The sequence below is a fragment of the Tinamus guttatus genome, unplaced genomic scaffold, assembly GCF_059628265.1.
Source record: "Tinamus guttatus ecotype Peru unplaced genomic scaffold, ASM5962826v1 Tinamus_guttatus_pri_ptg000083l, whole genome shotgun sequence".
Classification (NCBI taxonomy): domain Eukaryota; kingdom Metazoa; phylum Chordata; class Aves; order Tinamiformes; family Tinamidae; genus Tinamus; species Tinamus guttatus.
Window position 1 is genome coordinate 4667561 of NW_028288617.1, and position 14204 is coordinate 4681764.

General features: G+C 36.7%; 1 protein-coding gene across 1 annotated transcript in view; it reads left to right on the forward strand.

Annotated features, from left to right (window-relative positions):
- The window catches only part of PUDP (pseudouridine 5'-phosphatase), a 65208-nt gene extending 51204 nt beyond the window's left edge, over positions 1-14004 (forward strand). Inside the window, exon 4 of the mRNA XM_088520248.1 lies at positions 13759-14004. Within this exon, the coding sequence (XP_088376374.1) occupies positions 13759-13935 (177 nt within the window). The 3' untranslated portion in view covers positions 13936-14004. The remainder of the gene's footprint in view (positions 1-13758) is intronic.
- The last annotated feature ends 200 nt before the right edge of the window (positions 14005-14204 follow it).

Consider the following 14204-nt stretch of genomic DNA (forward strand, 5'->3'; position numbering starts at 1 on the left):
TTTAATGCATGGTGAACTTTTCAAACATATTCCTTGCATATTTGAGAAGTGTTAGCTGTTAGAACACTAAATAGCAACAGAAATTCATAATCAGGTTTTTTCGCAACAGATACGTTATATACTTAATTTATGAACCAACTAGCCTTTCACGATTACTTAATTTTCTTGGCAGAGGAATTTTTGTTCTGTATTTAAACAGGATCTTAAAGATCTTTTCCGACCATAATGATTCTATGACCTGTTCATTCGGTGTTCTATTCTATTTTTAGAATATATAGAATGTATAGAAACCTAACACTTGTTTTAGTTTTAACTTATATTTAGGGAGATGCGTAGCTAGCATATAAAAAGGAAACAAGGGGCTATTGCTCTTTTCTGCCTCCCATACACATTGCCCAAGCATGAGGGGGTATTTTACTTCACCTCTGGGGCAGAGGACATTGTCACCACCTCTAGTCTAAACCATTTCTCATAAAGTTCTGTGTTCCTATTCAAGTTGACAAAAATTAAAGACACCAAACTTTTTTTTCTTAGAGAAAAATGAAAAAACTGTTTTAACCTTATGCTTTTATTATCTTAAAAATGTTTATAGGTTCATGAACATTTTCTCCTTTCTGTTTTTGTGTCACATAAGATTTCCTTATGTCTAACACGCTTTCCTTTCAAGGAGAAAAAAAGAGACAGATTCTTTAAGGAGATTCTAGGTTTTCTCTTTTACAGAGCAATAAATGTTTTGGAATGAACTGCAATTGTATGTGTTGTAAAATTGCTTTTGTTTGATAGGTTAATAAATCTCAATCGATAGTCTAGAATGACTAGAGATATTAAAAAGCTCAAGCTGCCTTACAAAACAAAATAACCCACCTTTTTACATGTCTTCATAAACACAGCATAAGGCTCAGTACTCTTCCACTTGAGCATGTGTCCCATTGTATTTGCAAATGTCTTTATTTATGGATCTTTTGCACAGTTTGCCTTTTTTTTTTTTTTTTTTTTTTTACTTCTGTGGAGAGTACAAACAAAAATCACCTTAATTCTCAAAAAAAAAAAAAAAACCGTGATTCTTCAACAAGTGCAAGTTCGTGGTGCAGACAGTGAAGTGCCAAGCCTTCTGTTGAGTTCTAAAGCTTTTCCTAGTATCCATTAACCTGTGAGGTTTTGAGAGCTTAAATCTGCCATTTTCACACTTTCACCTTTGTTGATCCTGTGAATGTGCTTGTTTTGTCGCTTTTAAGCACAGGTACACCAAACAGGTTTGCCCTATATTCCAAGTGGAACAACAAAGTTGAGTAGGATGCCTTTAGGAAAAGGGCTCAGGAAGCAACTTTTTAGAAGTATCTAGAGTTTGGCTGCTGATACAATCATTGTTTTAAAAAGTGTGGAAAATTATTTGTGTCCAGAGTAAGTCCTCTAATTTAATTGTTCAGAAATAGATTTTAATAGACTGAAAAACGGCACTTCAAACAACAAAAGCAGATTTTTTTTTTCCTATTTTTTTTTCCTGAATACCCTCTTCAGATTCAGTTTCTAGGGTGGAAGCATGTGGAGAAGAAGTAGACAAGTGGTACAAATATCAGTATGCTTTGTCTAATACATAAATTCAGTCAAGTTGGAGATGTATTAATGTGAATCAGTCCTGTTAAAGAAGATTGGAATATGAATTGCTAGTTATTTTCTTGAATCTGTTGGGAAATTTGGCAGGGAGCTCACCCATTGTATTTTTCAATTATAAGTCAATCAGGCAGGCAAAATATCATTGTGTATGTTTGAATTGCATTGAACTTACTAGCATAGACAATATTCAATATTTTGCATTCTATTTCTAGCTTTTTTTACTGATGCTCTCCCAATAATGCTGAATGCTGTCCTGGTGGTACTTTTGTAATAAATTGAAGAACAGCATTTTTAATTCCTGCCAAATCCCAATCACCGTGGGCTTCCATTTCAGTCCTTACAAAGTGTCACAGAAACCTTTCTCTTTCCAGTCCTTCCTGAATTGTTATATCTATTGCCATTTGATTACCTTTGCTCTTATATAAAGAGAGCATACATATACATATATACACTGAATGTGTATATAAAAATAAATGTTACATACATTTATATAACATTTATATAATTCTATATAAATATATGTAACATTTATATTTATATATAAATTCAATATGTAGAGCATATATGTATGCATAAATATAGATATATAGAGAGATATATAAAATGTTTGTGCTTGTAGGCAACTGCTGAAGCCCATAGCCTAACAGAGGTGAGCACATGCTCCCAGTAGTCGCACAGACACAACTTGACTACATATATATAGGCACATACACTTGGCCAGCCACATGAAACAGCACAAGCCGAAAGCACAGCACCACACAAACACAAAAAGCACCTGTGATCTCATCCTGTTCCTCTCTTCTGGCTGGTGAGGATGAAGGTCTGTTAGTGTGAAACATACATATATAGGCAATGTGGATACCACCAGTAACTGTGCTTAGATACTCGCTATGGCACCCAGGGAGATCCTCTCCCGCAGCGCAGTGCACGGGAGTCTCCCATGGCCTCTGGGCCTGAAGGCTCCTCTGATGTCCCAGGAGAAACCAGGACTGGGCGCTGCACTTTTGAGCCCTCATGGGCTGCTCTCTCTCCTGTGATGGGCTGGGAGTAACCAGATCCAGAGTATATTTGGGTTTCTTCTTCTGCTGTCCTTTCTCTGTGCTCCTTTGTGTGTGTGGAGATGAGCTTTTCATCATGTGGTCTAGCTTCATGTGTGTGTATATATGTGTATACACATATATGTATTTGTATATATGGAAATGCATCTAAGATTCTCTGTCGAAATAATTTTGGCTGCTAATATTCATCATCTTTGGCGTTACTGTTGGTAATGTTATTTTCATAACCAAAGAAGATTTGGAAGGAAGGCTTTTCATTAATTAAAAACTATCCACTCAATATCCTCATCTTTTTTTTAAGAAGCTGGGTTAGGAAGGCACCCAAAGCAGAAAGGAGAGGTTCTTTAGAGGTTGAGGAAAGTCAGGAATAACACAGGAGTGAAGAAAGCCTTGAGTGACTCTCTGCAGTGTGTGGATTTGAAAGGGGAACTGCCACTGTTTAACAGGAGAAGAATATCTGGTTGAGAACAGCAGTTAGTGTCACGAGAGCATAGTTTGTGCTCTCTACCTGTGCATAGGAGATCCTGGAAACCTAAAGGAACTCAGAATGAGAAAAATGTCACCTCAATCTAAAGTGCTCTCTTTTGATGCTTTTGGTAACAAGATTAAAGCTCTACCTACCCAAGGTTATCAGAAATTTAATTCTAGAAAGAATAATTGTTCCTCTCTGGTTTTAATGCATTACCTCATTATATTCCATAAAGCTTTTACTCCTTCACTTATCATTGAGACTGTTCTTTGCTAGTATTGAAGTGTTTTATCTGCAGGTGCAGGGTCAACAAAGAAAATAGAAATTTTAGTGCCATTCCTCACATTGTTTTTCTTGCTAAGATAAGGGCTTACAGACTTTTGAAGAATACAAAAGCAGGTTTAGCTACACCTTCAAGACCTGCTGACCAGAAACATATATCCCCAAGATAATGTATGTAAGAGAAATTTAATGTAAGAGAAACCCTAGGTATTATATTTGTCATCTGATTTATAACTTTTTTTCTAGTCAGTGCTTAACCTTACTTGCATCCTATTAGAATAGTTGAAATAAATTAGCAAAGTTTTAAAATAGGATAGAGAGAAAACACTACTACTACTATTCAGAAGCAATTGGAATAAAATCACTTGAGATGTATCATGTATACTGACCGAGTCATGATGTGTTTGAAATTGTCCCTTGCTTTTCTACCTGGCCTGTCCTCCTCCTTTCCTTTCTTTTTTTTTTCTTTTTTTTTTTTTCTTGTAGTTGCAGCATTTTTTCTGGTAGTAGCCAGTAGTCTTTGACTGGATTGTGTAGCAGCGATGCTTTGTCGCCTTGACATTCCTGCTACAGTCTAGTTTCCCCTGGGAATCCTTAAGTTCTGTCTGGGAGCTGAAGCTTCCAAGTTATCAGCAAAAAGCTGCTCATAGCACTCCGCTGCCTGTCAATTTATCCAGACTCTCAGCAGTACTTGTGGCCATGCCAATTTCAGGACCGAGCATGTTGCAGTAATACGGGTGGTTCCCTTCAGTTCATGTGTCATAGTGGTTAGAAAGATGTAAAATCACTGTTTGCAGGATGCCATTGTAGTTATGCTAGTGTACAAATGGATGTAATTTGATTTTAAAAGGGAAAAGAAGGAAGTTGGCAAGGCTCTGGAGAGAATGCTTAACTCATCCTCCAAAACAAATGCATGTTACCATCATGTAATCCCTTATTCAAACTCACCCTTGATGTAAGTTGCAGATGGCTTTAGTATTTTTATTCATATAGTTAGTTAGCCTGACACAAGAATTTATAGGGAAGTGGATTTGCTATTGACTTAACTGTGAAGAAATGCAATGTGCTTAAATGGACTGAGGTGATTGAGTCCCCTCCTAATGGAACAGCTTATCACCTCGTCGTAGGTTCTGTAATGATAATTTAGCAGTGTATTTTGTCTTTATTTCTGTGTGTTTGTCATTCCAACCTTTAAATGTAGGAAGCCCAGATTACGGGGCTGTCTCTGCACCATGGTGTGGCTGCGCACTTTCTGAACAGAAAAGTATAGCCAGTTGATCTTGTACTCTAGAGAAAAATATTTATATACTTCATTTTATTTCCCCCAAAGAAAACATTTTACTGTAAGTTTAGTGCCCTTGGTTAATTCAAACAGTGCCATTAAAAAATGGCTACATTTCTTCATTAAGAAGTCACAAAACAGCAGTTTACACTAGATATTTAAGGTTCGAGTGTTTCCCCAAATTGCACAAGTTAGCAGTTTATATTTTTTCCAACTTTGTTTTAATACCTTGTTAGTTTGACGTTTGAAAGATAATTATTTTTCTTCATGAGCACCAAGAGTTAAAACGTAACACAGCTACATCTTTCCGATTCACTGTAGGCCAGTGGCACTGTGTGATGTACAGGTCGGAGAGAAGGCTCTGCTGGAAATAAAACAAAATAGTCCCATTTCTATGGCTTTCTCCACACCCAGTGAAAGCCTGTCTTAAAGATAGATGTTTCCCTTCAACCTTTCTTTCTCTATTGGAGATGTTAGGAAATCTTTCTTTGAAGTATGTGTGGTACTCACAGGTCATTTTAAAAATTTCTGCCAGAGATGATAGAATACATTGGAGATAGAAACATTAGAGATGATGTTTAAATCAGCTTACATTTCAGTATACAAGTTCATATTTTGATGGGAGCTATATTTAGGAGAGATCATAAGCCAAAATGAGATTATTGTCAAAAGATATGTAGCTTCAAAAAAAATGGATAGGAAAATATTTTCTAAAATACACACCAGATACATAGGTACATTACTCTTTCAAATCTCGAACTTGTTTGCTGTTTGAAAGTAATTATATTTGTGCTTGTAGTGCTTGTATTCTGGCTTTTTTTAACACCCTTTTCTGATTGGTATGTTACTGTCATATTTCTATCCATAAAATATTGCCACTTACAAATAAAACACTTTGGTTTCACATGCATTGGAAAAGAATGCACATGCATTGAAAATTCAAATAAGATAGAAATTACTTTGAAATTTATGTTGTTTACTGTATGTATTTGATTTTTTTAAATTATTTTTACCTACAAATAATACGTACAATATCAGTTTCTCATTGGTTTTGAGCTGGAAGAAGTGAGAAATGAACTGGAGATGCTCTAAAAAGCAGAACAAGAATCTAATATCTCCTACAGCAGAGCAGTTGTTTTTAAAGCCAAAAAAAAAAAAAAAAAAAAAAAAAAAGATAAGTAAGCTTTACAGGAATAAAACTTTAAGCTATTAGTGCAGAATAAACCTTCTAAAACCTCCTTATAAAACAAAACCATCACAACTGTTTATTCGGAATTTTTGCAATAAGAATAATGCCAAAAAGTCCCAAATGCACATGTTAAAAAGATATCTGAATATACATCTGAATAAGTATGTGAATATGAGGGTTATAGGTACAAAGTAGTGCTTTGTGTGCTCCATGTTAGCAGTAATTTTCCCATCCTGAGATGAGTGTCTTTCTGAAGAAGTGATCTGAGCCAGCATGAGGTGTCGTTCTTCTGGGTAGCTCCACATGGGTCACCTGTCGGAAATTCTGTGGCTCCTGCAAGTGGCAATGTCTGGTTGCACCAAAAGAGCCGGGTGCTTGGTCATTTTGAGCTGCTTGTGCCATATCTGACATTCCCTGTGACAAAAAGATTGTTGTGTTTACTCAGGAATTACTTTTGATACCAACTGCCAGCTTCAGTTTGAGACGTAGTTTGGATTCATCAAAATGTACACAAGTGCAAAGCAACTGGAAAGACTAGGGTCTTGAAGCACATAAGACACAAGGAGAGACTGCAAGAATTGGGTTTGTTCAGCTTGGAAAGAAATGGCTGTAGAGAGACTTTACTCGTGTCTGAAGCTCTCATTTGCATTTATAGAGGAGGTAAGGTCAGGGTGCAAAGTGATAGGGAGGGACAGTAAGGAACAGATCCGAGCGGGAATGCAGGAAATCCTGCCTGAATATTAGGAAAGTTGTCTTTTCCATAAGGGTCATGGAATATGGGAACGGGCTGCAGACCAGGGCTGTGGAGCCTCTATCTTTGGCAGTGCTAAGAACTGGTCAAGGCCCTGAGCAACCCTGCACATCTGGAACTCTGAGTAGGAGGTAGGAGTAGATGACTTGTGGTGGTCCCTTACAGTGTAAATTGTTCTGTGAATCAGGAACCAAGATGCATTTATATGCATATGTATTACTTGTCACAAAAATTCACCGGTCTTAGTAAATTTATAAAGTGTATTTTGTGTGAAAGAAAAGCAATGCAGTTACTATTAACTATTAGATTAGATTAACTATTTCATGGCACAGAAATCCTTTATTAGGTTACTTTTAAAGACAAGTGATGCATTAAAAAGTGTGTTAAACAGTATCAGTTGCCCTCAGTGCAGAGCATCTTGAGTATTTGCCTCGTGTCCTCCATAAACGAACAATACTCTTCTATTGCTATTGCAAGCTGCAGTTGATTGAGTTAGATTGCTGCTCTTGAGATAATTGGACACTGTTTCAGAAATGCCTGGGAATTTCTTGAGGCCTGTAACACAAGATGCCATACAAAGTTCTTAGTGTGTTGTCATCTAAACACACAATCCTCTATAAAAAGAATGCTCCAGCCATCCGGAATGATCGGAATAACCCCGCATGTAAATGTGACCTTCTCTGTGCTTCACAGAGTCGCAGTGTCTGGGTCCAGCTGTCAGTCTCAGAGGCACTTTCTTTCACTTGATTGAGTCCTGAATAGAAGCAAGAAACTCGAAATTTCTCCATGTTCTTCCCCTTCCAAACTGTTTTACTCCTTCTAGTCCACCTCAGGATACTGCTTTATGAACTGGCTTACGTGAATTTTTGCGTTGTAAAGAGTGGTGACTGGTAGCTAGTATTCTGTGTACTAGTGTGCTTAATTCATTTGATTACAAGCAAATTCCCAGCTTGCTTGTTCATTTGCACATCATTTAAATAATCCTAGCTTACTGCTTATTTTCTATAGTAGAACTAACCTGGAGGACTGCAAGCTGCATAACTTCCTTAAACAATGTATTTAATAGGATTTTGTTATCCATGACTAGTTAAATTGGCATACATCTTTAAAATAAAATGTAGTGTAATTCATTACTGCTACTGAAACTTTTTCCAACTATTTTTGGAAAGAGTAGAAGTCCAAAAATTGGAATCAATAATCAAATTATTTCATTATTGTTTCTTTGTTAATTCTTCAGACGGTTAACACACTGGGAGGCCTAAATTGCAAATACTATAACTACTTAAAATGCATGTATTCAATAGTATTTAAGCAAGTCTTCTGGTAAATGGGTCACCAAGCTATCATCCATTTTTCTCTGTTCCTAGATTTTTTGTATATCAAAATGGAGAAAAAAAAGAAAACACAAATAACCTAAACAATAATGCAACAGCCATACTATGACATATTAGTGAAGTTGTTGATGGTGCTTTCCCTTTTGTTTTGTGAGTTTCCACCACCTCTCCAAAGCCATAAACCAACTTTTTGGTATCCCACTATTTAGCAAGGGATGTAGATGGATCTGCAATGCATTCTGCATTATGCCATGATTAACGAAAATCCTTAGATCCCTACCCTAATAGTAGGTCATGGGTAGCACTGTTCTTCAAAAGGTAGAAAAAGTTGAATCAGCAAGGAAAGGAGTTTAAAATTGTAGAGCAAAACAAAAGGTGAAATTACGCTAGTATTATCTTTCAGAGTAATAATTTATTTCTTAGATGCTTTTTAGGTTTGAGTTATGACCACAGGCTATGAGCTGGAGAAAGTAAGAATGCATGTTTTTCATTGAAAGGTCAGTGACTTAACTTTAAAAATGAAAAGGGTACATAGTTAAACAACAGCCTTTTAGAGATGGACAACCCGGTTCTGCAGGCAATGTAGTAAACAAAATCTGTGAGGATTTCAGAATTCTGAGCTAGCTGTACTTGGATTCATCCTGAGGCTCTTTTATAGGCTCACTTCAAAGTCTGGTGAAGTCGATGGGGATTTTGTGTGTGTGTGTGATATGATAGGATTTAAAAAAAGGCATTAAATTCTTATTTGCAAGGCTGCATTGCACATGTATCCATAAATGCATGTAGCATCACAATGGTCATACGTATTTTTGGCTCAAAGGTATGGGTACACGTAGGTACTTGAAAGCCACAGTATCTGCATTTAGAATGTCTCCAGTAGACTCTGTGAAACCAATGGAAAGCACACAGATAAAGTTGTAAGGTGAATTGTCTTCTAAGGTTTAGTGCAATAGTAGGATCATGCAGAGATCTCCATAGAAGAAATAAATAAATAAATAAAATTTTGGTGACCATAATGTTGTCTGAACATTTTTTTCCAGTCAAGTAACTTTTGAATTAAGGTATTTTAAGGAGAAATTGCAGAATATACAGGGCAGGTTATGGTAGAAAATGTTTCCAGACTGTAAATTTACAATGAGCATTTGTCTTTGTTGCTTCACTGCTTTGATAATGAAGGGGAATAACCCTTTTTGATAAACAGTGAGGTTGCAGAAGTATAAGATGGAATCCATAAGATGCACCAAATGTAACATGTTGCATGCTGGTGCCTTTTGTTTCTGTGTCATTTGAGGACAGAAGATGTAATAATCCTCTCCTGTACCTTATCACCAAGTGCAGGAGGCTAATCCTGTTCAGAAGTTGAGAAGAGATGTGGGATAACCTCTCAAAGGTCTAACCTCTGATTTCAGATTTTCTCCCTGATTCATTTGCTCTAAACGTTTTTCTAGCTGTGGCTACCATCATTTATTCATGTTCCAGACCTACTGGGGGGAGAAGGGAGAAGGAGGACCAGCAACAACAGGTTATGATTAATGAGGGGGAAATCATCTCTTCCACTTTATCCACCTTTTCAATGGGACCTCTGCAAGGCTACTCCCCATTTAGGCTTTAGATTAGCAACATTTAATTTAGATTATGTGTTTTGAAATTTCATTATTATTTTTCTTTTCTAATCTATGAAGCCTCATAATTCTACTTTTTTTTTGCTTTTATTCAGTAGGAATTATTAATTTTTTCCCTCTTTTTTCTTTTAGTACCTTTTTTTTTCCCCAGGACCTGCCATGGTTTTGAAATGGATTTTATGGATGCAGGAAGAGTCTTTCTAATATTAAGCCCTCAGAAGGCAGGTTAATGTTAATTTGGCTCTAAGACTCAATAGTATAGAAGATCTTTGAGGTAGTGTTTTCCCAGTGTGAAAAAATAACCCACAGTGGTATCAGTTTGAACAGCTCACAGGGAAAGACAAGGGTAATTGATAGCAGGAAAAATAAAATCTTGAATGTTTTCCTGTCAATTTCCACAGTGGTTATTTCCCATGGAGCATATAGTAAATGCAAATTAATTAAAAGAATAAATATAATATAGAAACCTGGAATTAACAAGTATGGAATTTTTGTTCTGCTCTCTTTTTTTATGAGAGTAAAATGAAATACTCGATACTCTTACCAGAAAGACCCTGGTTTAAATGTAAAGTGCTTACATGTATGTTTTAGTCCCAGTGTCTGCAAATATTTTGAGTTCTATGAGATCAAGAGTCTAAGAGATCATGAGATCAAACTGAGACCAGAACCTGCAAACAGGCTATTTTTTATCCCTGAAATACAGAAATCTTTAAAGAGAAATAGATGGTAGTGTTTAGTTTGTAAGCAAGCCACCTGTGTATAAATGATGCCCTCTTTAGTTTCATTCTTCCCCAATTTGAGTATTGATATGATGTCATATATAATCAAAGATATTTGTTTGATAAGGCTGCCCAGAGGGGTTGTGGAGTCTCCTTCTTTGGAGATCTTCAAAACCCACCTGGATGCAGCCCTGTATCATGTGCTCTGGGTGTCCCTGCTTGAGCAGGGGGATTGGACTAGATGATCTCTAGAGGTCCCTTCCAACCTCAGCCATTCTGTGATTCTGTGATAAGGATTCCCTTACCTCCAGCCCATTCATTTTATCTGTACGTGTTTTTCAAGGTTTTAATATCAAAATATCATTATATTTTTCTTAAGTGAAACTGTCATTTTTTATAAATATTTAGAATGAATTGTAAATTAGTGTGCTTTTATTAATTTATTTAGTTTTAAGCATCTACTTCAATCCAGAGTAAAAATTGTCCTACCACAGTGTTACCCTCTAAAAGATTTCACAGTAGCAGTATTGATCAGTGCCACAAGTTTTAGAAAGAATGCCAAAATCTCACAGCTGAAGTCTGTATAAATCTCATCTGTCTCTCTCAATTGAAGTGATGCTGATGTTGCACTGTTTATGCAAAGCAGGGAAGAACTTGGCTGCTTTCATATCTCTAAATTTAGTATGTGGGTGGGCCAGGGCAATGGACAGTTTCTAACATCTCTGTGCAGCCAAGTTAATAAATCCATTTTGTATGTGACCTTTGTAAACCTTTCGTCATCCATTAAAAATGTTGCTGTGCTGTTGACAATAAGTGTCAGTAGCAAGAAAGCCTGGAAGAAGACCTAGTACACTTATTTCTTGTAACATTAAAGGCACTATAATTATGGGTCATTTGCCTGGCTTCTTTGGTAATTAAGAGTTTTAATTGCTTCTAGTTCCAGGGAATTAGTTAAGCTTTTCATTATGCATATTGCCTGCCATAATCATCAGCTTCTGTCCAACAGCAAGCTTGGTGACTTCACGGAAGTCAATTAGTTTTTTCAAGGCAGAACGGTGAAGTGCATTTCCTTGCACAGGGTGGATTAGAAAAAGTTTCTGAAAAGCCTTGATAATGCAGTTTGTGCAACACTTAAGCTTATTCTTGAAAAGGCAGAGCGTGCCAGGGTTTCATTTACTGTTTCGGAATGCACAGAGAGCTTAGGGACCAGGGATTTGGGTCACAAAGCTGTACGTTTTTAAGAACAAAACAGGAGGCAGAATCCTGCTGCAGGATCAGCTGGATGTGTGCTTGTAGTTAGGAGCAGTGATAATAATCAACAGATTGAAAATGTCAACGTTCAAACCAGAGTGCATAGAAAAATGTAAATTAGCAACTGAGTAAACTGAGTAAAGGCACGAGAGAGATTAGTTTCTTCCATTGCTCTCTAAAAATCGCTAGGTAAGGTTTACTTTATTAAATGGAAGGTAGAAGGGACCTCTTGCTTTCCCATGAGTGGCTCCAAGTTGAGATATTGATGGACATTTTGAAAAGAAAAGAAAATAGGAAGGAAGATACATTCTAATTTCTGTTCTACAGTCTGCAGTATAAATATGTGTACATAGTGCACTCTTAAATATGTCTTGCAAAAATGTTCTCTTTGAATAAAATAAAATTTTAACAGGTTACAGCGTTGTTCTGTTAGAGCACAGCCAAAGCAGGTAAACTATGTGCATTGCTAATCTTTCCTGATGAAAGAGTTATGTGTTTGGGAACCTAAAATATATGCTATTCTGCTGTATTTTCTTCTACTGCTTCACATCTGGATTCAATCAAAAGTTAAAAGCTAAGCATCCTTACTGTTATGTGCATGACTATTAGTTGCCATGTCTATTGTGTTGTGGAAGAAAGGAAAAGAATCTTGAGTGTGCAGGAAGGGATTTAACTCGTACGTAGTGACAGTAGCAAAGAACCTAATGCATGAGAGAGAGAGATGTGTGATAAGGCAAAGCTAAGCTGCGCTGGCTGAAGTGTGTGGGGAAACCTGTACACACCATTCCAAACCTGCTTTGAATTATCTAAATGACTTGTGTTTAATAATTTTAATATTAATCATAGTAGTACAGCTAATAAATGATAATATGATAATAACTTCAGTCAAAACAGCAGAGGGTTTGGAAACCATTGTGGGTGAGAATTTTCCAATGCTTGGCAATGTCAAAGGTTTCTCTGGGTTATTTGTGGCCAAAAATTCAAACTTCAGACTGTGTGATGTCAAGAAGAGATGCCTTATTTATGCAGGAATGAATTCCAGAAGATTCATCTCATATTATATAGAAGATCAGACTGGATGGTCTACCTGCTTTTACATAAGTTGCTGCAAATCCAGTTGAAAGTTTTTGTGCTTGTAAGATTTTGAGGAACTTATGTTTTCACACACAAATCAGTGGGTGGCTGACTTCAGCTGTTTGGCACATTTCATTGATTTACTTTGTGGCCTATTTCATTTATTTATGTTGATCCTTAGCTTTTGCTGCCTTTGAACTATTTTCTTACCATATATGTTTGATGATGTCTTTTTTACTCTTTATGAAGCAAAGCAAATTTTTATCTTCCACATTAATGGCTACTGACCATTAAAAAAAAAAAAAAAAAGTGCTCACTCTACGTCTGTAACCCAATCTGAAATATGCAAATCATAGCACCATAGAATCATAGAATGCTTAAGGTTGGAAGGGACCTCTAGAGGTCATCTAGTCCAACCCCCTGTACACGCAGGGTCACCTAGAGCATGTGGTGCAGGACTGCATCCAAGCGGGTTTTGAAGATCTCCAGAGGAGACTCCACAATCTCTCTTGGCAAATTACCTCTAAGAGTAGCGCTGTAGTGTAATTGGTGCTTTTCTTTGTCACTATTGCTTTGAAAGAAATTAAGCAAACAGTACATGAATCTGACAGCACTATTCTGAGAGTTAACTCTGTCCCAAATCCTACTCTTGGCCTAGATATTGTAGTCTTGCTCCCACTCACATATTTAAGAAATGTCACACCTGTAAGTGAAGACACTGCTTTTGCCATTTGACAAGTGATAAAATTGATCTGGAAGGGTTAAATTACCTTCTTTTCAAGGTGTTTAAGCATATGCTTAACTGTTTTAATCTTGTGCTTAAACTCATCCGGATAAAACAAATCACTTATGAGCATCTGGATGACCAGTTGTAGGAATTTAAGTATATGCATAGATGCTTTTTTGAAGTGAAATGAATTTAAGTTACCAGGCAGATGTTCAAACTGAGAGGTTTATGCTTGTTTTAATTAAAGGTATGTGAGCCAGGAATTGAATTTAGCTCTGCTGCTAAGCTGTATGCAGGGTCACTCTTTCTTTGGTAAAACAAACAGTGAAGAGTTTGTAATAACGCTGTTTTTTTCTCCTCCTCCTCCTCACCTTCTTGTTTCCCAGTGCCTTGTGTTTGAAGATTCACCACTTGGAGTCAAAGGAGCACTGGCAGCAGGAATGCAAGTGGTTATGATTCCAGATGAAAATTTAAATCCAGATCTTAAAAAGGAAGCAACACTAGTGCTGAACTCTATGGAGGACTTCAAACCAGAACTGTTTGGTTTACCAGCATATGATTAATCCTAGCATCTATGAACATGTATTTGACTGGGGATCAGGAAAGGGGAATAAAAACTTGTTAAGGTTTTATGATTGTTTTGCATTTTGCCCCCCAGTCCTCACAACTAGAGCACCAAAATCCTGTTAACACCAAGTCTTCCATACTACTGTTAAAATTGACTGGAATGTTTATCATTTGTTCTCCATCATGAATGCTATGCATTTCTTCTTGGGAAGTGAATCCAGCTTTGTTCTATGCACGTCATAATGTTTTCTGGGAATGCTATGAA